The sequence below is a fragment of the Brienomyrus brachyistius genome, chromosome 5 (genome assembly GCF_023856365.1).
Source record: "Brienomyrus brachyistius isolate T26 chromosome 5, BBRACH_0.4, whole genome shotgun sequence".
In the NCBI taxonomy this organism is placed as follows: domain Eukaryota; kingdom Metazoa; phylum Chordata; class Actinopteri; order Osteoglossiformes; family Mormyridae; genus Brienomyrus; species Brienomyrus brachyistius.
This window is the reverse complement of record NC_064537.1, coordinates 246,451-269,853: the sequence shown is the minus strand read 5'-3', so window position 1 is coordinate 269,853 and position 23,403 is coordinate 246,451. Positions and strand designations below refer to the sequence as shown.

The 23,403-nt window shown below is 44.2% G+C and overlaps 2 protein-coding genes across 8 annotated transcripts in view; one reads left to right on the top strand and one right to left on the bottom strand.

The window, feature by feature from the left end:
* The window catches only part of LOC125741934 (calmodulin-regulated spectrin-associated protein 3-like), a 28,906-nt gene extending 27,299 nt beyond the window's left edge, over positions 1-1,607 (top strand). The window contains exons 21-23 of one of the 5 annotated variants that reach the window (XM_049013472.1): positions 18-482; positions 514-668; positions 731-1,607. The gene's annotated coding sequence lies outside the window, so the exon portion shown is untranslated. The remainder of the gene's footprint in view (positions 1-17; positions 483-513; positions 669-730) is intronic. The other 4 variants (XM_049013474.1, XM_049013476.1, XM_049013475.1 and 1 more) reach the window with 4 other exon arrangements.
* Positions 1,608-3,865: 2,258 nt separating this feature from the next.
* On the bottom strand, positions 3,866-23,388 carry LOC125742242 (uncharacterized). 3 transcript variants are annotated; one of them, XM_049014079.1, is made up of 10 exons: positions 22,513-23,388; positions 16,042-16,101; positions 14,836-14,917; positions 12,819-12,939; positions 9,670-9,809; positions 9,294-9,457; positions 9,102-9,197; positions 8,430-9,053; positions 6,132-6,259; positions 3,866-5,657 (listed from the first exon to the last, which is right to left on the bottom strand). In XM_049014079.1, exons 1-9 carry the CDS (start codon positions 22,563-22,565, stop codon positions 6,148-6,150), a joined length of 1,452 nt encoding a protein of 483 aa, XP_048870036.1. In that variant the 5' UTR covers positions 22,566-23,388; the 3' UTR covers positions 3,866-5,657; positions 6,132-6,147. The 3 variants fall into 3 exon arrangements, with proteins under 3 accessions (XP_048870036.1, XP_048870034.1, XP_048870035.1); XM_049014077.1 differs by lacking the exons at positions 3,866-5,657; positions 6,132-6,259; positions 9,102-9,197 and adding an exon at positions 6,282-8,381 and having other exon boundaries at positions 8,430-9,005; XM_049014078.1 differs by lacking the exons at positions 3,866-5,657; positions 6,132-6,259; positions 9,102-9,197 and adding an exon at positions 6,282-8,381 and having other exon boundaries at positions 8,430-8,957.
* Between the last annotated feature and the right edge of the window lie 15 nt (positions 23,389-23,403).

The window sequence follows — 23,403 nt, the reverse complement described above, 5'->3', positions numbered from 1 at the left end:
TTTGCCTCCCGCTGCAGGTCTGATCAGTCTCTTTGCCTCCCCCTGCAGGTCTGATCAGTCTCTTTGACACCCCCTGCAGGTCTGATAAGTCTCTTTGCCTCCCTCTACAGATCTGATCAGTCTCTTTGCCTCCCCCTGCAGGTCTGGTCAGTCTCTCTGCCTCCCCCTGCAGGTCTGATCAGTATCTCTGCCTCCCCCTGCAGATCTGATCAGTCTCTTTGCCTCCCCCTACAGATCTGATCAGTCTCTTTGACTCCCCCTGTACGTCTGATCACTCTCTTTGCCTCCCTCTACAGGTCTGATCAGTCTCTTTGCCTCCCCCTGCAGATCTGATCAGTCTCTTTGCCTCCCCCTGCAGATCTGATCAGTCTCTTTGCCTCCCCCTGCAGATCTGATCAGTATCTTTGCCTCCCCCTACAGATCTGATCAGTCTCTTTGACTCCCTCTGTAAGTCTGATCAGTCTATTTGCCTCCCCCTGCAGGTCTGATCAGTCTCTTTGCCTCCCCCTGCAGGTCTGATCAGTCTCTTTGCCTCCCCTTGCAGGTATGATCAGTCTCTTTGCCTCCCCCTGCAGATCTGATCAGTCTCTTTGACTCCCCCTGTAAGTCTGATCAGTCTCTTTGCCTCCCCCTGCAGGTCTGATCAGTCTCTTTGCCTCCCCCTGCAGGTCTGATCAGTCTCTTTGCCTCCCCCTGCAGATCTGATCAGTCTCTTTGCCTCCCTCTACAGGTCTGATCAGTCTCTTTGCCTCCCCCTGCAGGTCTGATCAGTCTCTTTGCCTCCCCCTGCAGGTCTGATCAGTCTCTTTGCCTCCCCCTACAGATCTGATCAGTCTCTTTGCCTCCCCCTGCAGGTTTGATCAGTCTCTTTGCCTCCCCCTGCAGATCTGGTCAGTCTCTTTGCCTCCCCCAGTAGATCTGATCAGTCTCTTTGCCTCCCCCTGCAGATCTGATCAGTTCTTTGCCTCCCCCTGCAGGTCTGATCAGTCTCTTTGCCTCCCCCTACAGATCTGATCAGTCTCTTTGACTCCCTCTGTAAGTCTGATCAGTGTCTTTGCCTCCCCCTGCAGGTCTGATCAGTCTCTTTGCCTCCCCCTGCAGGTCTGATCAGTCTCTTTGCCTCCCCCTGCAGGTCTGTTCAGTGTCTTTGCCTCCCCCTGCAGGTATGATCATCTCTTTGACTCCCTCTGTAAGTCTGATCAGTCTCTTTGTCTCCCCATGCAGGTTTGATCAGTCTCTTTCCCTGTCCCTTCTGTTTATTACAGCTGTGTTACCTAAATGTTGCGAAAACGTTCCTACAAATATGATAAAACAGACATCTTGGAGACATACTCATAAATCCTTTAAAAGTTGGTGGTTTTTAAGTAATAACATATGTCAGTTTTCACCTGTTTTAGTTGAAACATTTGGATTAAAATGAGAATCCTCAGGAATAACAACATTCTAATGCTCTCACCAGCTTCAGCTTTCCTGCCTGTCATGTCTCCCGTGTGCTGAAAAGAGCTCGAACTTGGTTCAAAGGACTGAGCACATTCTGCTAGTGGCATGTATGTCTTTGTGCTTTCTGTACATTTGTAAATAAAAATGTAATGACTTTTGCTCCCTAATGCTCACTCACATCCTGTGATGTAGCCCTGCTGTGCACAAAAGGTTCCTGGACACCCCTAAACCTGTCCGGGACAAGTGGCTGGACAGAGTATCTGAGCCAAACCCTTACTATAGCTGTAGGTAAATCCCATATCCATAGCAGAAAAGGTGCTATAATAATAATTTACTGTTATACTCATCACTCAAGTTCTTACAAAGCAATGAACATATTGGCAATGTGATGTTCATTTTCTATAGCTAGACATATCAATTATCTGTTATTATCTATTTATGTTAATTGGGAATGGATCTCTTAGAAATTCATTACATATATCCTATATAGACAAAAGTATTTGGACACCTGCCTTTACTCACACATGAACTTTAATGACATCCCTCCCATTCTTAATACATAGGCTTTAATATGGAATTGACCCACCCTTTGCAGCTCCAGCTCTTCTGGAAAGGCTGTCCACAAGGTTCAGGAGTGTGTTTATGGGAATGTTTGACCGTTCTTCCCGGAGAGCCTTTGTGAGGTCAGGCACTGATGCTGGACAAGAAGGCCTGGCTCGCAGTCTCTGCTCCAATTCATCCTAAAGGTGTTCTGTCAGGTTGAGGTCAAGGCTCTGTGTCAGGGCTGTGCCCTGGTGTGCAGTCATGTTGGAACAGGAAGGGGTCGTCTCCAAAGTATTCCCACAATGTTAGGAGCATAAATCTGTTCAAAATGGCTTCCAATGCTGCAGCAAAGATTTCCTTTCACTGGAACTAAAGGGCCAAGCCCAACCCCTGTAAAACAACCCCACACCATAATCCCCCCTCCACCAAACTTTACACTAGGTACAATGGAGTCAGGCAAGTACCGTTCTCCTGGCAACCGCCAGACCCAGACTTGTCCATCGGATCGCCAGACAGAGAAGCGTGATGCGTCACTACAGAGAACACGTCTCCACTGCTCTGGAGTTCAGTGGCGGTATGCTTTACATTACTGCATCTAATGCTTTGTATTGCACTTGGTGATGTAAGGCTTGGATGCAGTTGCTTGGCCATGGAAACCCATTCCATGAAGTTCTCTATACAATGTTCTTGAGCTAATCTGAAGGCCACATGAAGTTTGGAGGTCTGTAGCTATTGACTCTGCAGAGTTGGCGATTCTGCACACTGTATGTCTCAGCATGCGTTGTCCCCGCTCTGTGATTTTACGTGACCTACCACTTTCTGGCTGAGTTGCTGTTGTTCCCAATTACTTCCACTTTGTTATAATACTACTAAGTTGACCGTGAAATATTTAGTAATGAGAAAATTTCACAAATGGACTTATTGCACAGGTGGCATCCTATCACGGTACCAGTAATTGTTCTCATTGACTCGGTGGAATTATTTCAGTGAAATATTGGAATCTCTAACCAAACTGGTTGACAGATTTAATGCATGTGAAACCTTGGTCCCTAATGCTGTTATCTTAATGCATCACTGTTGTTGCTACAGACCTCTAGGTTGATATAGTTCTTTCATAACGGAGTTTGCAGACTTCCTATATTGCTCTTCTATTTGACACACATACACAGGTGCAATAAAGACTGGGGTCGGTGCACAGGGGCAGCCATTTATTTGGATTATTTTTCAGGGTTAAGGTCCTTGGTAAAGGACCCAGTGGTGATTTAACTACCTTGCTAACCAGCAGATTGAAATCAGTGACAGAATTGCAACCCACAGAGCCACACACAATCCCAAATAAATCAGCATATTTGTTGATGTGTAATGTTAATTGTTACATTCATTCAATGAAGAGATAAATCAAAATAATGTATGAGCTCAAAAGCCAGCATACACTGTGCATTGAGCACCAGGATTGAAGAACACATTCACGGCACAGACCTGAACCTATGAAAATGAATAAAACTGTGCAGAATTACAGACATTTATCAAGCTAGTTATTCTTCAAATCAAAAGAATCCTGACATAGCTCAGACTCCTGGGAGTGTAGTCCTTTGCCAACACACCTTTCACACAAAGCCAAAGCGATCTACAGGGTGGGCCATTTATATTGATACACCTTAATAAAATGGGAATGGTTGGTGATATTAACTTCCTGTTTGTGGCACATTAGTATATGTGAGGGGGAAAACTTTTCAAGATGGATGGTGACCATGGTGGCCATTTTGAAGTCGGCCATTTTGGATCCAACTTTTGTTTTTTCCAATAGGAAGAGGGTCATGTGACACATCAAACTTATTAGGAATTTCACAAGAAAAACAATGGCGTGCTTGGTTTTAACGTATCTTTATTCTTTCATGAGTTATTTACAAGTTTATCTTTGTTTACAGCCATTGACATGTCGCAGAGGTTAACACGTGAGGAGCGGATAGAAATTGTGTTGATGTCTGGTGAACACAGTAACCGGGTCATTGCAGCAGATTTCAATGCAAGACACCCTACGAGACCACCCATCTCCCATGCTACAGTTAGCAAACTGCTTGCTAAGTTTCGTGAAACTGGTTCAGTGTTGGATTTGCCAAAATGTGGACGCATGAAAACTGTCACTAATGAAGAAACATCAGTGGCTGTCCTAGCTTCATTCAGCAAGAGCCCACAGCGTAGTACTCGTTGCATGTCACTGGAGAGTGGCATTAGTCAAACATCCCTTCGGCGGATATTAGCTACTCACAAATGGCACCCTTACAAACTCCAGCTACTGCAGCATCTCAACGAGGATGACCCAGATCGGCGCACTGAATTTGCAGAATGGGCAAAACAAAAATTGGACCAGGACACTCAGTTTACGCAGAAGATTTTGTTCAGTGATGAGGCAAACTTTTATGTGAATGGTGAAGTTAACAAACAAAACCACCGCTATTGGTCTGACACTAACCTACATTGGATAGATCCCTCCAAGACAGTTGGAACAAAAAAATTTATGGTATGGTGTGGTATATGGGGTACAAAGATAGTGGGGCCATTCTTCATCAATGGAAACCTCAAGGCAACTGAATATGCAAAATTGCTACATGATGATGTGTTTCCCTCTTTATGCACTGAAGCTGGCACGTTCCCTGAGTTTTTCCAGCAAGATGGTGCACCACCACATTATGGGTGTCAGGTCCAAGCATTCCTAGATGAACAGTTTCCTGGAAAGTGGATTGGTCATCGTGGGCCAGTTGAATGGCCCCCAAGGTCTCCCGATCTGACCCCCTTAGACTTTTCTCTTTGGGGTCATCTGAAGGCAATTGTCTATGCTGTGAAGATACGAGATGTGCAGCACCTGAAACTACGGATACTGGAAGCCTGTGCTAGCATTTCTCCTGCGGTGTTGCTATCAGCATGTGAAGAGTGGGAGAAGAGGGTTGCATTGACAATCCAACACAATGGGCAGCACATTGAACACATTTTATAAGTGGTCAGAAACTTGTAAATAACTCATGAAAGAATAAAGTTACGTTAAAACCAAGCACGCCCTTGTTTTTCTTGTGAAATTCCCAATAAGTTTTATGTGTCACATGACCCTCTTCCTAATGAAAAAACAAAAGTTGGATCCAAAATGGCCAACTTCAAAATGGCCACCATGGTCACCACCCATCTTGAAAAGTTTTCCCCCTCACATATACTAATGTGCCACAAACAGGAAGTTAATATCACCAACCATTCCCATTTTAAGGTGTATCCATATAAATGGCCCATCCTGTATTATATAAAGACACTGTATTATTAGTCCCTCTGTGAACACAACCATTCAGATCTTAATGGAAGTGTTCTTATCAGAATTCTTTAGAGTCATAATGTTTCTCATATTTATTTGAAGCATGACATGTAAGATCTGAGAACTTGGGGGTGTGGTTGTAATGGGGAATACAGACGGGCTACATCACTTTTTATAGCAGTTTATGAAGATGTATGCATGAGGGAAAAGACAGGAAGAAGAAGATCAGGTCTGGATGTGGAGAGCACCTCAGAGCAAGGCAGGTTCCAATCAGGTCTTCCCAGCTCCTCTCCCTCACTAAGGGAAAGCAGAATTTTCTTCTGGTATCTTCTTCGGGATAAGGAGAACAGGTCGGGGAAATGCAGCATGATTGTACCTAATCACAGTACATCGTGTTATTCACCGAGGACATTTGGGCAATGAAAAGTTACCTTAGCTCAGCACTGGATGCACACAGCACACCAGCAAATAAACCCTGAGCAAGTCATTAAACTGGACATTCATACGTTTCATTTAAATCCTTTGAAAATGTTCTTTTGCTTCCTCCTTTTTATCCTTCATTTATTCATTTACTCTTTAGTGTCTTTCCCTTTTATCCTTCTTCTGATCTCATTACCAAGGTGATCAAATACTCCTATAGCCTAATCTGTGAATCTTCTCCTTTAAAATGTATGTTCTTCCATCCCCCTCTCTTTGCTGACCTCCCACCATCTCTCCACTCTCTTCCACCTCTCAAAGTCTTACCCATACTCCACTCACCCCAATTCCCACCCACTTCGCACTCTCCCCCTGGCTTCCCTCTACCAACTGTCATGTACATGTATCCTTAGATGAAAAAATCCCATCATACCTTGATATACAAAGGATCAAAGATGAGGTTTAGGGCTGCCCGTGGGGGTGTTTTGAGGGACGGTGCAAACTGGCTCCCCTTCTGCGACATACCACACCTCATTGTGTCTATTGAGAAGCTTCATGGGACTGTAAAACACAAAAATCCACACTCCCCGTCTGCTACTGTGCGCTTCTTCGCTTCATTGGCACTATTCACTTGATCTTTTTCATACTTTTAATCACTTAAATATTCATATCTGAAGAAATAAATTTGTTCATAACCTTGACCATACCATAAGAAGCTGTTATACTGTACCTGTCACAGCCGAGGAAATACCGGAAGGAGGCGTTATGCTTACAGTACCTGTCTTAGCTGAAGCCGTAGTAGAAGGAGGTGTTATGCTTACAGGACCTGTCTTAGCTGAAGCCGTAGTAGAAGGAGGTGTTATGCTTACAGTACCTGTCTTAGCTGAAGCCGTAGTAGAAGGAGGTGTTATGCTTACAGTACCTGTCTTAGCTGAAGCCGTAGTAGAAGGAGGTGTTATGCTTACAGTACCTGTCTTAGCTGAAGCCGTAGTAGGAGGTGTTATGCTTACAGTACCTGTCTTAGCTGAAGCCGTAGTAGGAGGTGTTATGCTTACAGGACCTGTCTTAGCTGAAGCCGTAGTAGGAGGCGGCTGCTTAGTCAACGTAAGCAGTTAAAAGTGGACAAAAGCCTTGGTGTTAATACTGACTCCGCCTTGTCTCTAGGTTTCCGCATAAATAACATGGTTAAAACAGCCATATTCCGTATGAGGAATAGTGAAAACTTTGTTGGGTCCTTATAACCCCCTTATCTACTTTGTTCTCAAGGGGCGGGCTACCTAACTGTGCCTAGAGTGTAACGATCTTCATTTGGTTGCAGAACATTCTGTTACAGGGTTGAAAACTTATGGAATAGTCTAGCAGTATATGTCTGAGATTCAGACTCACTGCCGATATTTAAATCAAGCCTGAAATTTCACTTGTTTAGTCTAGCATATAGTGACAAAGCTTACAGCTAGTTCCCATGCCAAGCTAGGATTATAGTGCATGTGCCGATTCCTCATGGCTGTCCCCCCCCCCCACCTGTCCCTGGCTTCACGTGCCCCGTGTGCTTTTGCAGTGTTGGTGCTCAGGGATTCCTCATGCCTGTGTTCCCTACCCCACCTCTCCCTGTGCTGTCACTATGGCTTCACATGCCCCATGTGCTTTTGCAGTGCAGGTGCTCAGGGATTCCTCATGCCTGTGTTCCCCACCCCACCTCTCCCTGTGCTGTCACTCTGGCTCCACGTGCCCCATGTGCTTTTGCAGTGCTGGTGCTCAGGGATTCCCCATGCCTGTGTTCCACACCTCACCTCTCCCTGTGCTGTCATTCTGGCTTCACGTGCCCCGTGTGCTTTTGCAGTGTTGGTGCTCAGGGATTCCTCATGCCTGTGTTCCCCACCCCACCTCTCCTGCCAAGTTAAGCTGCCATAATTAGACCTGCCAGACTCTATTTATCTCCATGCTGCACTACAAAACATATCATATAATTTCCTTTATTTGTGACACAGTTTTATTGAAGCACTGTTCATTTCTCGGTAATGGAACTCCTGATAGTGGGCAGTTCCCTGTCAGCCAACCCAGCCTGACTACACATCTGCAGTGCTCACCTGCTTCCTGCTAGACCACACCACCCTCCATCCTGCCAAAGGGAGCAGCTTCCTCATCTGTCTGGCCTGACATCAGCTGGACCTTCCACATTTATACCTGGACTATACACAGTTCTACTTTATCAATCAGCACTTTGTAGTGGAAGGAGGTGTTATGTACAAAGTACCTATCATAGCCGAGGCTGTAGTGGAAGGAGGTGTTATGTACACAGTACCTGTCATAGCCGAGGCTGTTGTGGAAGGAGGTGTTATGTACAAAGTACCTGTCATAGCCGAGGCTGTTGTGGAAGGAGGTGTTATGCACACAGTACCTGTCATAGCCGAGGCTGTAGTGGAAGGGGGTTTTATGTACACAGTACCTGTCATAGCCGAGGCTGTAGTGGAAGGAGGTGTTATGTACACAGTACCTGTCATAGCCGAGGCTGTTGTGGAAGGAGGTGTTATGTACAAAGTACCTGTCATAGCCGAGGCTGTTGTGGAAGGTGTTATGCACACAGTATCTGTCATAGCCGAGGCTGTAGTGGAAGGGGGTGTTATGCACACAGTACCTGTCATAGCCGAGGCTGTTGTGGAAGGAGGTGTTATGTACACAGTACCTGTCATAGCTGAGGCTGTAGTGGAAGGGGGTGTTATGTACAAACTACCTGTCATAGCTGAGGCTGTAGTGGAAGGAGGTGTTATGCACACAGTACCTGTCATAGCCGAGGCTGTAGTGGAAGGGGGTGTTATGCACACAGTACCTGTCATAGCCGAAGCTGTAGTGGAAGGAGGTGTTATGCACACAGTACCTGTCATAGCCGAGGTTGTAGTGGAAGGGGGTGTTATGCACACAGTACCTGTCATAGCCGAGGCTGTAGTGGAAGGGGGTGTTATGTACAAAGTACCTGTCATAGCCGAGGCTGCAGTGGAAGGGGGTGTTATGTACAAAGTACCTGTCATAGCCGAGGCTGCAGTGGAAGGGGGTGTTATGTACAAAGTACCTGTCATAGCCGAGGCTGCAGTGGAAGGGGGTGTTATGTACAAAGTACCTGTCATAGCCGAGGCTGCAGTGGAAGGGGGTGTTATGTACAAAGTACCTGTCATAGCCGAGGCTGTAGTGGAAGGGGGTGTTATGCACACAGTACCTGTCATAGCCGAGGCTGTAGTGGAAGGGGGTGTTATGCACACAGTACCTGTCATAGCCGAGGCTGTAGTGGAAGGGGGTGTTATGCACACAGTACCTGTCATAGCCGAGGCTGTAGTGGAAGGGGGTGTTATGTACAAAGTACCTGTCATAGCCGAGGCTGTAGTGGAAGGGGGTGTTATGTACAAAGTACCTGTCATAGCCGAGGCTGTAGTGGAAGGAGGTGTTATGCACACAGTACCTGTCATAGCCGAGGCTGTAGTGGAAGGGGGTGTTATGCACACAGTACCTGTCATAGCTGAGGCTGTAGTGGAAGGGGGTGTTATGCACACAGTACCTGTCATAGCTGAGGCTGTAGTGGAAGGAGGTGTTATGCACACAGTACCTGTCATAGCTGAGGCTGTAGTGGAAGGAGGTATTGTATGGAGCGTGTAAACGGTCCAACGCTCTGGTCAGAATGTGTGAGTGCAGCTTGGAGGTCAAGGAGAGCATCCAGCCACCATAGCTCCGCACATACACGTTCATGTCTGGCATATCCATGAAGTACAGCTACAGGAAAAGCACAGGAAGTATGTAGCTGGTATATAACAGGAGCACATGTAAAGTATGTATTCTATAATGCAAAGGAAGTACTCTAAACTATACAAGTACAGGTAAATATGCTTCTACTGGACTCCTGAAAACTAGTACTATATATCAGGGTAATAGATCCAGGTTTTTAGAAAGATGGATTTATCACAGTAAACCTGACCGAAGCTGACCTTCTCATTTGTGGGATTTGGTGGGTTATCCTGATATGCTGATGGTAAAAGGAAACTCAGAGTATAAATCGCAGGCTCCCACATCTTCCTGTCCTCTGGAATTTTCACCAGGACTGGAGCTGTCATGTCCATCTTCACACCTGTAGACAATCACATTGTCACATCAAGTCCTAAAATTCACACATACTGTCAGGCATGTGACCCCAGGATCTGGGAGCCAGCCTGGATTATCCAAGCAACCTGCAATCATCTTCCCTAGATTATTGAGGACACCTGTTCCTCGTTTACCCACCACAGCCTTTTAAATGCCCCTTGCATCCGCAAGTTTCTTTTGAGGAACTGTGAATTCTTCTCCATACTAAGTGGTCTCAGTATGATTTCCTTCCATAGTGTTACCAGTAGTGGTGGGCAGGGTTCTGCTAATCTGCTAACCAATATTTTTTTCATTAGCAGATCAACAATCAAAAACTTTTGTAAACTCTAAAAGCATACATATTTGTTGCTGTCTGACTGCAACAGTCTAGCTGAAATCTGTTGGCTGACTATGTGTAAAAACAAGATGTGATTGGTCAACTACTTCTGTAGTTTGGTTGACTTGTGATGTTACAGTCTTACTTCTGCGGCTGGTACAGACTGATTTTATTTGGTTCTCAGCAGACAGTAAATAAACCAAAAGAGTGTCATTTGTATTTCACTTATTTGTGCGTCTAATACTGCAACTCAGCAAGCACCTTGTTTATCTATCCATCCATCCATTCCCATTTGCTTGTCCGGGGTTTGGGTCGTGGGGGTAGCTACTTCAGGAGAGATACCCAGACCTCCCTCTCCCCAGCCCCTTTTACCAGCTCTTCGGGGGGGGATGCCAAGGCGTTCCCAGGCCAACCAAAAGATATAATCCCTCCAGCATGTCCTGGGTCTGCCCTGGGGCTGCCTTCCTTTAGGACATGAACAGAAAACCTCTCCAGGTAGCCAACCATGAGGCGTCCATGCCAGGTGTCCAAACCACTTATACTGGCTCCTTTCTATGTGGAGAAGCAGCGATTCTCTGAGACTCTCCCAAATATCCGAACTTCTCACACTAAGGGAGAGCACAGACACTCTGCGGAGAAACCTCATTTCAGGCGCCAGTATCCACAATCTCATTCTTTCAGTCACTACCCACAGCTCATGACTATAGGTGAGGGTAGGGACGAAGATGGACCAATAGATCGAGAGCTTTGCTTTCTGGCCCAGTTCTTTCTTGGCCACGACTAACCAGTTAAGCACCTGCAGAACTGCAGATGCCGCTCCGATCCGTCTGTCCAGCTCTCGATCTCACCTGCCCTCACTCGTAAACGAGACCCTGAAATACTTGAACTCCACCACTTGAGGCAGTACCTCCTCCCTGACCTGAAGAGGGCAATCTGCCCGTTTCTGGCTGAGAACCATGGTCTCGGACTTGGAGGTGCTATTCTTCTTCCCTGCCGCTTCGCACTTGGCTGTGAACCGCCCCAGAGCACACTGGAGGTCCCCAGCAGATGGAGCCAATATGATGACATCATCTGCAAAAAGCAGCAATGCAATCCTTAGGCCACAAAGCTGAACACCCTCAACAACCTGACTGCGCATAGAAATCCTACCCATAAATGTACCAAGGACAAAGGGCAGCCTTGGAAGAGCCCAACACGAACTGGGGACACGTCCGACTTATTACCAGCAATGTGGACCAAGCTTCTGCCTCATTTATAAAGGGACCAAATTGCCTGCAGTAGTGGACCCCGAACCCCATACTCCCGAAGCACCCCCCACAGAGCACCTTGGGGAACACAGTCGAAAGCCTTCTCCAAGTCCACAAAACACATGTAGACTGGACAGGCAAACTCCCAGGCCCCCTCCAGTACCCTCGCAAGGCTCCAGTGTTCCACGACCAGGACGAAAACCGCATTGTTCCTCCTGAATCCAAGATTCTACTAATCGATCTCACCCTCCTCTCCAGTACCCCAGAACAGACTTTCCCAGAAAGGCTGAAAGTGGATTCCCCTATAGTTGGAACACACCTTCTGGTTTCCTTTCTTAAATGAGGGGACCACCACCCCGATCTGCCAATCCAGCGGTACTGTCTCTGACCTCCACATGATGTTGAGAAGGCATGTCAGCCATGACAGTCCCACAACATCCAGAGCCTTTAGATACTCCAGGCGAATCTTGTCCACCCCCAGGTCCCGGCCATCACAGAGCTATTTAACTACCCTGGCCACCTCAGCCCCAGTGATGGGCAAGTCCACCCCAGATTTGGTGCATAAGTGCAGATGACAGTGAGAGACCTCTCCCTGACCCAAAGGTGCAGGGAGATAGCCCTCTCATTCACTGGGGTCAACTCCGATGTTAAAGCACCGAGCTGTGGGGCCAGCAGTAGCCCCACCCCAGCCCGGCATTGGTCACCTACTGCAACTCTAGAAGAAAAGAGCATCCAGCCCCTCTCCAGGAAATTGGTTCCAGAATCCATGCTATGCGTTGAGGTGAGTCTGACTATATGTAGCCGGTATCTCTCAACCTCACACACAAGCTCAGGCTCCTTCCTCACCGGAGAGGTGACATTCCATGTCCCGAAAGCCAGTTTTGTAAGCTGGGGATCGGTCCGCCAGGGCCTCCCTTGGCCGACACCTGATCCACAAAGCACCGAACCCCTGACATTCCCCTAGCACGTGGTGGGCCCACCTGGGGACTGTCCCATGTAACTCTTTTGGGCTGGGCTCGGCCGGGTCCCATGGGCTAAGGCCTGGCCACCAAGCTCTCGCCAGTGGACCCCTCACCCCGGCCTGGCTCCAGAGTGGGGCCCCGGTGACCCAAGTCCAGGCGAGGCAAAAGAGACTTTGCAATGATTCTCTCATATCATGGTTTTTTTTTTTTTGGATTGCTCTTCGCCTGACCCCTCACCTCGGACCTTTTTGCCTTGGGAGACCCTACCAGGCGCTATTGCCCCCAACGACATAGCCCCCAGGGTCACTGAGGCACGCTAACCCCTCCACCACAATAAGGTGGCAATCCAAGGGGAGAATCTTGTTTATATATGATGTAATTATAAAATTGCAGTCCTGCAACATCTAGTTACATTTTTGGGGAGATACACATCAGCCTATGGAGAGCCCCCCAGATACATTCACACTCACCATCCTCATTAGCTCCAGAGATATATTTGAAGAGTCTCCTGAAAGCCATGGCAGCACCAACACCCATAAAGTAGGCCTCCGCATCTGTGGACACCCATTTAACAGGGTCATAGTGACGTACCTGCAAGGTAATTGACAGGTCTTAGAGCACCACATGCGGCACACTTTTGGACATACTCTGACATCAGCTGTGCCCTAATGCTCTCTGGGAAGACAAAGGCTAATGGGGAACAGTAGAGAGAAAAAAAACATCTGATGCAGACAGTGGCATGACAGTGGGTTCCCAGCAGCTTCAAGGAAAGCTATACTGGTCTGGAATAGGGAAAAGATCAGCACATCTCAAAAAGACAACCAAGACATAAATGTCACACTGCACACAATATTACTCTAAACCTCAGGCATAAACTCAAAAATCAAGTTCTAACGGACGAAAATTTTCAAGTAATTTGTTTGAATATATTCGAATACCTGTGACAGAATCTTTATTTTCAGTATTTTATTAAGTCACAATAAAAAAAAATAAAAATTGCATTCCCTTGCAAAACTTTTGTGTTCTCACTAAATACTTTTGCGATACCTCGCATTACTAACAATGACTGTACTATGTCCATTTAAAGTACAAAACATACAATTAATGGACTAATAACTAAAAACCTAAACGATACAGACATGTCCAGTTAAGTGCACTTTAAGCATTATATTATGCATGCTTTCATATGTATGTTTTTATACGTTTTTATTAATAACTGCACTGTGCCCATTCACTACCAGTGACTGTATGCCAGACAGCTGGGCTACTGTGCATACACAAAAACTGAAATATTAATTAAAATTCACCTGTAAAGAAATATGGTAAACTAAGAGGTGTTGCTTGGTTTTGTTGTAAGATATTACTGCCAGAAAACTGAATCTGAAGCTAACTTTCCTTTAGTGTAATAGTTAAGGTTCAAACCAGAGACAACTTTCAGGTATACCTCCCTGGTATTCTCGCTTGATGGGGAAGTATGTATAAAACATAAAATATACATAAAAACACATATGGAAGTTACACGGTGTACACTGTCCTCTACAGCTCAAGGATACATAACACTTAACGCTGCAGTAAACAGAAAGTGGGCAAGTGTAGTGGGATCGTAAAAGCATTGCAAGGGAATGCAAAAGTATTGCAAGGGATAGCAAAACTATTTCAAAAAGTGTTCTCTCACCCTGGGAAAAGGGGCTCCTTAGACAGCAAAATACAACAGCACGACAAATGGTCTAACACGCTTATAGGATACAGTGACACTTTACAATTCGAATGGGTTAATTATCGTTTTTATGAATTATTAATTTTTCACATGTTTGAATGAATGCTGAAATATAGGTTAAAAACCGACAGCCTTATTGCACACCGCATTAGTGTAAACCTCAGCTGTGAACAAAGGGCACATTTCACACCATATTACTCTACACCTCAGGCAAGAAGAAGCACATTGCACAACACATTACTTTAAACCTTAGACGTGAACAAACGGCACACTGCCCACCATATTACTCTAAACAGGCGTAAGCAAATAGCACATTTCTGAGAAGCAGAATGGAATGCTGTCATCCCTTGGAACTAAGTATGCCGCATAGTACTGAAGCAAAAGATGGATGCCATCAGAGTGACCGTACAAGAACACTAAGACCTCTAGATTGGATGCCAGAAGCACATCTGGGACAGCTGGCTATGACTAGATAGAAAAACGCCATTTGAAGTTTGTGATAAATCCTGCCACTTGTCTCTCTGGAAAACAACTAACAACGCTGTCATAAAGAAACACTGAAAGCTGAGGACACAGAGGTGCAGTATCACAGCATGACAAGTACAGCTATAGTTTCCCTGTTTCCACATGGCAGAATTTCATGTGTCATGTCTATGGAAGACAGTGTGCTGCTCACACCACATTATACAGTCATCAAAGGGTCCATGTGAAGCTGGTGACCAGTAAGCACTGCTCTGAATGGACAGCCAGCAGGCCATCTCCTTCCTTACCTCATAGTCAGCAGTAATGCAGACCAGGTCAAACAGCAGACACTCCTTTGATTCTGAGCAGAAGCTGGATGAGTTATTGGGGCTGAAACAGAAACCAGGTTACCAGCACAAAGAGATCAAGATTCAAAATCACCAAGGTAATATTTGGTTCATAGGTGTTACTACACATGCTGCTTCGCATTTCAGTAATAACAACAATGACACTTTATTCATACAAATACAAAATACCAAATTCTTTGGTCACTGCAAGTGCCATCATGCATTCTTATGCAACACACACAAGTGAGAGGGAGACTCGTGTCAGAGTGCAGGCCAGCTATTTATCTAGGGGCCCTGGGTCCATTTCCAGAAGAAGGGTCTCATTCAAGGGCCAATACTAATACAATCGCTTTGCTGGCTACAGGTTTCTACGTGCTGACCTTCCTAACCCACAAAGTCAAATAGAGACAATCCTCATATATCCATAAAGGAAAAAATGGCTTTATAATTGAATTACTACACAGATTACAAAAGTCTAAGAGATGTACAGGCAGTGCCCGGGGTTAAGAATGTCTGATTTACAGATACCTCTTACTTACGAATGGACTGGACAAAGTCTATTATATTAAAAATTCAGGTCAAATACAATGGTGCGTAATAACTTAAAGTAAATTATTTTCTGGACAGTGGAATGGCTGATTCCAAACTCTCAAGATATTTTTATATCCTTCCCAGGCTCATATGCATCTACAATCTTCTTTCTGAAGGCCTCAGAAAGCTAATTGGATATCACCATGGTGATATCACTCAATTCAACAATCAAAAGCAAACCAAATGAAATATCTGTGGTTTAAATAAGACAAGCTCCAGTAAAAAGCTCTGTAACTATATTCTAATCATTTTCACCTGATGTGCGACCCCCCTGAATCTAATTCTATGAATTTTAAATGGTAATGAATGTGAGGGTGTCCTTTTTCCTCAAAAGGAAACGGGCATCTTAGCTAATTTCTTTTGTTAAATAAATGAATTTGTTTCTTGTTTTTGCATAGGTGATGCAATTACATCACCTTTATCTACAGACAATTTGTCTTAATTTTTTCACATGACTTTACCTGTAAAACTTCACTTAAAGACAGACTTAGGGAATGGATCTTGTCTCGGCTGCCTGTACCGTAACTTTATGTCCTTTGTTTACACAGTAAGAGTTGGAAATTTAAAGTAACTTACCCCACACTGGCTTCAGTAGCTACAATCAGCATCACGGCAAGCAGTGCTGCTTGGTGGGCCCTGGAAGTAAGGGTTAGCCGTCAGAGAGGGCGGGTCGGCCCTGAGGGGTTGGGTTAGCCGTCAGAGAGGGTGGGTCGGCCATTAGGGGTTGGGCTAGCCGTCAGAGAGGGCGGGTCAGCCCTAAGGGGTTGGGTTAGCCGTCAGAGAGGGCGGGTCGGCCCCGAGGGGTTGGGTTAACCAGAGAGGGCGGGTCGGCCATGAGGGGTTGGGATAGCAGTCAATGAGGGCGGGTCAGCCCTAAGGGGTTGGGTTAACCAGAGAGGGCGGGTCGGCCATGAGGGGTTGGGTTAGCCGTCAGAGAGGGCGGGTCAGCCCTAAGGGGTTGGGTTAACCAGAGAGGGCGGGTCGGCCATGAGGGGTTGGGTTAGCCGTCAGAGAGGGCGGGTCAGCCCTAAGGGGTTGGGTTAGCCATCAGAGAGGGCGGGTCGGCCCCCGAGGGGTTGGGTTAGCCGTCAGAGAGGGCGGGTCAGCCCTAAGGGGTTGGGTTAACCAGAGAGGGTGGGTCGGCCATGAGGGGTTGGGATAGCAGTCAATGAGGGTGGGTCGGCCTTGAGGGTTATGGTTAGGGTAGGGGTCTCTGCAGTAGTCTAAGACAGTAGTGGTAAGAGGGGGGGGGAACTACCCTAAATTGCCACAGCAGAAAGAGCACTGAGCACAGACAGTGAGGAAAAAGCTACAAAATAGCTCCCCAAAGTAAAAAAAAAAAATAGAATTTAATATTCATTAAATTAATATTGCATATAATATTGCAATTTCACCGCAGTCATTGCTACAGCTGGTGCAATCCTTAATAACACTGCTTCTATTTATTAGCATGTCAATGAACACTTTCTGTGAAGGTTTTTTGAAAACAGCAAAGAACCAGTGGACTTTACTGGTATACCATCCATATACAGGTTTTTTTGTGTGTGTGTCTGTATTATATACATTACAGGTCCGAAGTTTAGGCTCACCCACCGAAATTTAAAAAAAATAAAATGACACACTGCTTTTCAAACGTTTATTACAAAAAATCATTAGCAATACTTAAAACAAATGTAACCGAGTGGTTTTGTATTGTGCATTGTAACAATTTTCTGTGTAAGTGCAATTTAATGAAGGTGAATGCTCAAGTAGAAGTTTCATCAAATTAAAGTGCTAACCCTTACCTAAGTGTTGATTCTCAGACTTTGTCACTTTCTTTTCATTCATTGTTGCTTCCCGACAGCCTTTTCCCTGTAATCAGCAGGTCACTCTATACTTAGAAACATTTCACTTTCTGGCTATTTAGAGGTGAGAGAACCCTTCCTCACTCAAAATTTCGATTTGAGCCCCCTGTTGTTAGCTGTGCTTTTCTAGCAATTACAAGAATAAAAAGAAATGTTCATCACAAATTCTGACATCAGTGGTGATACAGTACAACAAGGAGCAGGCAGAACATTAAACCTCACAAACTGATCTGGCAAGTGGCTGACAAGTGGCTGTCATTTAGTCGTTTAGTTTAAGACAATCAAGATAGCCCAAGTGAAAACCAAGTTCTGACATTTGTAACCCGAATTCCAACACAAAGTCAATGTCAATGCACTAAAGACAGACTTGATATGTCTTCTTCAAAACCAATAGTTTCAGCCTTTGTGGCTAAATAATGTGTTACTACAAGTTATAAAACAGCAGTCAGTTATATTTAAGTATTTCTAATATTTTCCTAATAAAAGTTTGACAGCGTATTGTTGATTTTTTTAAAAATCCAAGCGTGGGCCCAAAGTTCTGGCCTGTACTGTGTATATATGTACACACGCGCACACAGACACACACACACACACACGTTTGTAATGATACCTTTATGGGGACTGTTACAGAGGACTTTATTCTGGGGTCAGCCAGACTGGGCTGTATCACCTGCAGCTGGTGCCAAATGCAGCCGCACTCCCACTAACCAAATCCAAAAAAAAAATCACACCACACCACCCTGGTTTAGCATCTTTATGCTGATTGCCAGGGAATCTTTGAGTAGTCCAAAATTTTACTGTTCATTTTTAAAGCATTGGGGGGAGCATCAGTCTATATTAGTGACCTCCTACATCCATACTGTCCACCGAGAGCCCGGAGGTCATAGGATCAGCTGCTGCTCTCCGTACCAACCAGCCACTTGAAGAGGAAAGGCGACCGTGCTTTCTCTGTAGCCGGGCCCAAGTTATGGAACAACCTCCCTCTATGTCTGATCTGCTCCCACCATTGAATGTTATTTACTGTATGTTTAGGCTAAAAACACATTTGTCTGCTGAAGCATTTTAGATAAATGTGCTGTGTGTTTTATTCCATTTTTTTGTGAGTGTAATGTTTGTTTCATCATATTTTACATTTTGTTTTATATTTATTGCTTTATCATCCCACTCGCTTTTTACGCTTCATGTTTTTATTGATGTTAAAGCACGTTGGTCAGCCACTGCTTGACTCTCCATTCATTTCTATGGGGAAAACTCTAATCCCAACATGACGAACTCAAACCCTACCCAGCCCAAATGTTAACCATGAGTAACCAAAAAGTACGAAACTTTGGCATTTTTAGTTTTTTGACTTTCACTGGACCTGAAAAATTGTCCCCAATTTCCATGAGGAAAGTACAAAAGGCTCCCTTTGAACAATAAAAATGGTACCAGAGCTGGCAGGATGAATTCACAGTCAGGCTGCAGAACACCTCTTCTCAATAATGAAGAGCAATTACTACACAAACCTGTTTTCTCCTGTTTATGAGGAGAAACATCATTCATCATTACAATCAGCGACGAAAGATGAAAGTTCTTGAGGACCCAGAGATAAATTGGGGGCCCCGATTTTCCACTGAATTTCAATGAAAATGGACAAGTGGAATTATCGGTTGTGCAGCATTTCCACTGCATAGAGCCTGCTGTTCCACCACCAGCTAAAAATATATATTTTTTTCATCAACAAAAAATGTTTTCAACATTCAGATTAGTAATATAAACTGCTCACACAGTGGTGGCAGAGTTCAGCTGGTATTTTAAGTGATCTCTGAAATTCTTCAAAAAAAAAATCATATGCTGAGTGCTGTAGTGGATTTGCTGTTTTACCAAACCAACAATAGCATTTTTAGATAACATTTTATCAGTATTTCTCTCAATTGTATCAAAGGCTACAGTTAGAAGGAGAATTTGACCAAGACATCTTTGACACGGATTGTAAAGAAGAACCTACTCAAAAGCTAAGGCAGCTGGTCCTGCAAGATGAAAAATCCTCAATCATCGTCGCTTACTTTTCAAACCATTATTTTGAATTTTTTTATTGTTTTCCCGTAGCTTGACTTCCTACTAAATATAGACCAAAATCCTGGGGAGCCGATTGTGCAGTCCAACGATACTCTTCCCGAAAGGTCTGACGTTTGGACTTCAGGATTAATCAGGGATCTGGAGACAATGGTAAACATCACAACAATTGCTTGAACATTTTTTCTCCTCTATAGTTGACTATTGTTGGGCTTTATTTAATTTTTCAAGATCGCCAATAAATGTTTTGCCGTTATTGAAAGAATTGCATTAAGAATTGCGTAAGTTTAACATTAAGTCAGTATCTAATCTGTCTTTATTTTAATTACAGAATGGTTCACTCACTTTTCACATGATATCAATGTGTATCACTTAACGTGTGTATCAATTAATCTTAAATATAATTCTTTTGCTGCTTTAATATGGTTAATGTGTTATTTTCTCACTCATGTTTACCAATTGTGGATGGATGGATGGATAGATAGATGGCAGAAAACAGACAGCAGAAAAGTGAACATCCATCCATCCATTTTCCAAACCACTTATCCTACTGTGTCGCGGGGGGTCCGGAGCCTATCCCGGAAGCAATGGGCACGAGGCAGGGAATAACCCAGGATGGGGGGCCAGCCCATCGCAGGGCATACTGACACACCAGTCACTCACACATGCACTCCTACGGGCAATTTAGCAACTCCAATTAGCCTCAGCATGTTTTTGGACTGTGGGGGGAAACCGGAGAACCTGGAGGAAACCCCACGACGACATGGGGAGAACATGCAAACTCTGCACACATGCACTCCACCACCATGCCGCCCGTTTCAAGTAAATGTCTAAGGAATTGGTATTATTTTCAGTCAGACTATATAGCTGTTGGAGCAGTTAACACTTACATGAATTTATATCATCTTAAAGTTACCGTTTCATTTTACCCACAGTTGCAAGGACAAGGTGTTCAATTATTTATGTAGTTTTGTGTGACTTTTACAGGGGGCCATTTCATCAGGCCCCAACCACTGGGACTTCAAAGGCAGTCACAAAACATTATGTTGAGAATGGATGGCTTTTTAAAATGGCTAAATAAAAGTATGCAAGTAAAGTGCTAAAGCAACCAGTTTGTCTCTGCAATTGCCTTATGAACATTTAGCTATCCTTGTTTTGCAGTACAATCATACTGTGTATGTAGTCTTGTATGTTAACTACAGTAGTTAAAAGAAGCAGGAATGGGCACCTCAGCAGTAGCCTGTCTGGTTTTTAAAATGTTCAAATCACGGGTTTTTAATCTTTGTCCTCGCGACCACCTGTCCGGCACAGCTATTTCCTACCCAAAACACTTGATACTACACTGGTAATTAGAAGATGGATCAGGTGTGTTAAGGCAGGAAATACATGTGTGGGGCAAGAGATCGCGAGGACTTGGAACGAGTAGCGCTAGATTAGATGCACCATAATCGCTGTCTAAAACAGACATGCTAATAACACCGCTACTATTGTTAAACGTAACTATCATAATCCGAACGGTATTCAACCAAATTAAACTATAGTAGTGGCATTGTAGGGGGGATGAGAAGCATTTATATTCGTCGTCTCTTACGAGAAAACGTTTATATATAAATTTTAATTTTCCATTAATTTTTCCATTAAAATTTTGCCGGAGGCTTCCTACTTTGCTTTTATATATATAAAGCAAAGTAGGAAGCCTCCGGCAAAATTTTTATGAAGTGTTAAAAGGAATGGAATAAGAACCAATGAACGATGAGGGGCGTTCCTGTTCTTCCGGGAACGCCCTTCAGTGCAATTCGACCCCTCTCAACAAATCATACAATAAAAGTTCACGTAATGGTGGAATATACCTTCTGCTACCTTCAGACCAGAAAAGAGACACATATATTGGGCTTGTGGTGGTGCTACAGCAACCATACGAGTGTTAATGGGGTCTTAGTGCTAATGCTTGTGTTATATTTGCTTAGTTTCGCGTGCACCGTTACCCGTGTTGTATGTGCAATCCTATCGTGTCCCTATAGCCTTTGTGTGATCACCTTACTGTGTGAGCCTTAATTCCCGGTTATTGTGTAACCTCCCTGCGTTTGTCTGCCCTATTTACGTATCACTGTGTTGTTGCTAGAGTGCAGTCCTGCTAAGGACTACATTATGGAGTAACTTCATGTCAATCCGTCTCCTCGTTTTCATTCACCACTTCAGTGATACCTTGGTCTGCCCTGCTTCACAATATTATAAAGCCAAACATACACAAAGTGCGACCATACTTAATACATATTCATTTACATACACTGTAATGGAACATTTCATGTTAAATGCGGCCAAAACATCTATTCAGGCCTTAGTGCTTGGACCCTGTTAATCGCTGCCTGCGGCTATATTGTACATTTGATATTTATCTTTGAAATTTAAATACATAAAAAACGCTGCCTTGTTTCTCAATAAATATGAACTAAATTAAAGTACTAAACTTGGGCACCATACGGATATAAGTAAAATAACAGAATACCTATTTATAGTGTATTTGGGAGAAGTCGGTAGATGTGGATCACTGCAGATAATCTGCAGCATCTACGCTGAATTAATGCCGAAAGCTCTGCTTTCTCCCGACCTCGACCTAAGAAAACTGCACCCATCTGCAGCAAACAGGGATGTCTTAATATCACTAAAGCATTCAGAAACAGGTAAAACGCGCAATCACTCATTCATGCTAAAATTCAATTCACAGTATAACCTAATAACAACTCTGATCATTAACAATGATTCCTACATTTCATCTAAGTGTTAATATCAAGCGTTAATATCGATCGATTCGGGGCAGCCAACCTAATCCATTGCATAACTATTAAACAAAATATTACAGCTTACTTAACTTTTCTTTACTTAAAAACTCATTATAAAAGCTATTTCATCTTTTTCGTTGTTATGACTTCAAAATTAGGAAAAACAGAACCGCAGTTTCTAAATTCCACATTGCAAAAACAAAATACCGAAATATTTTTACCCACGCTTTACACACCCATGAACACTGGTTAGGCTATATAAAATTATATACCCTAGTGCATTTCAGATATCAACAAGACTAAATAACTTGCCAGTTATTTAGAGACTCCGATTCCGACATTGCGCCCCGTCAGCACTAAGCACTTACATGCTGCAGGCGTGGATCCGTGAGTCCGGGATCTGCCTCAGGAGACTCGGCATACCGGCGGGTGACCGACACTGTAAGACCGCAGTGCGCCGCTCCTGACGCTTAGAAGTACTTCCTATTTCTACCGGGGATTTTGATTGCAGAGTATGACAAAGTATATTGAAACTGAAGTATTACGTTCCGCTTTAATTTGCGCCAAAAGTTCGGGTGTAGACAAATGAAACACACGACGAAAGGGTTTAAACCATTAAGTGCCTCTGAATAACTATCATTGCGTAAAAAGGAAAATGTCACAGGTGTTTGCTATTTATCGTGATTTTTCTGAAGCAATGCGACTTACGGACCTAAATACGCAGTGCAGTTGTAGTTGCAAATTATTACGAGTATTAAAACAATTTTGATGTTTTCAGATGAATTTTATCCAAAGCACCTTAGCGCCAGTGGGCTTATAACTGATACCACATTTACCATAAAGAACTGGGTGCTTAAGTAGCTTCAATTCTGACCGTAGTCAACTGCACTTTGCCAACCGGCCTTAGCTATGCATTGCCTTAGCTGTATGCCGCCCTGATCCCCATGCAAATTTGACGCCCCCAGGCGGAAGACCCCGGAAAAATGACACTTAAGCTGCACGATTTACGTAGACACGTTACAGAGCATTGTGAAGTGAGAAAGCACCAAATGAGCTTAGGATAAGCGCTTTGGAGAAAAAATGACGGGGAGAATGAGAAAGTAGGTTACATATGCCAGTTACCCTATGCAAGTTTCTTCGTAGGGTTTGCACGCAGTAAGGGAAGGGAATGCAAACACACCTATACTCCCAGTAAAATCCCAGTTGCAGAAGTCATTCATGCAGCCTTGCTGAAGCAATACATAAGATGACATTCATTA

What these genes read in the sequence shown, in the direction of transcription:
- LOC125742242 (XM_049014077.1), bottom strand. Translation starts at nt 22,565, where the DNA reads ATGCCGAGTCTCCTGAGGCAGATCCCGGACTCACGGATCCACGCCTGC. An exon ending in GCATTACTGCTGACTATGAG is followed by an intron (nt 12,940 to 14,835) that starts GTAAGGAAGGAG and finishes ATTACCTTGCAG; the next exon opens with GTACGTCACTATGACCCTGT. An exon ending in TACAGCCTCAGCTATGACAG is followed by an intron (nt 9,006 to 9,293) that starts GTACTGTGTGCA and finishes CGGCTATGACAG; the next exon opens with GTACTGTGTGCATAACACCC.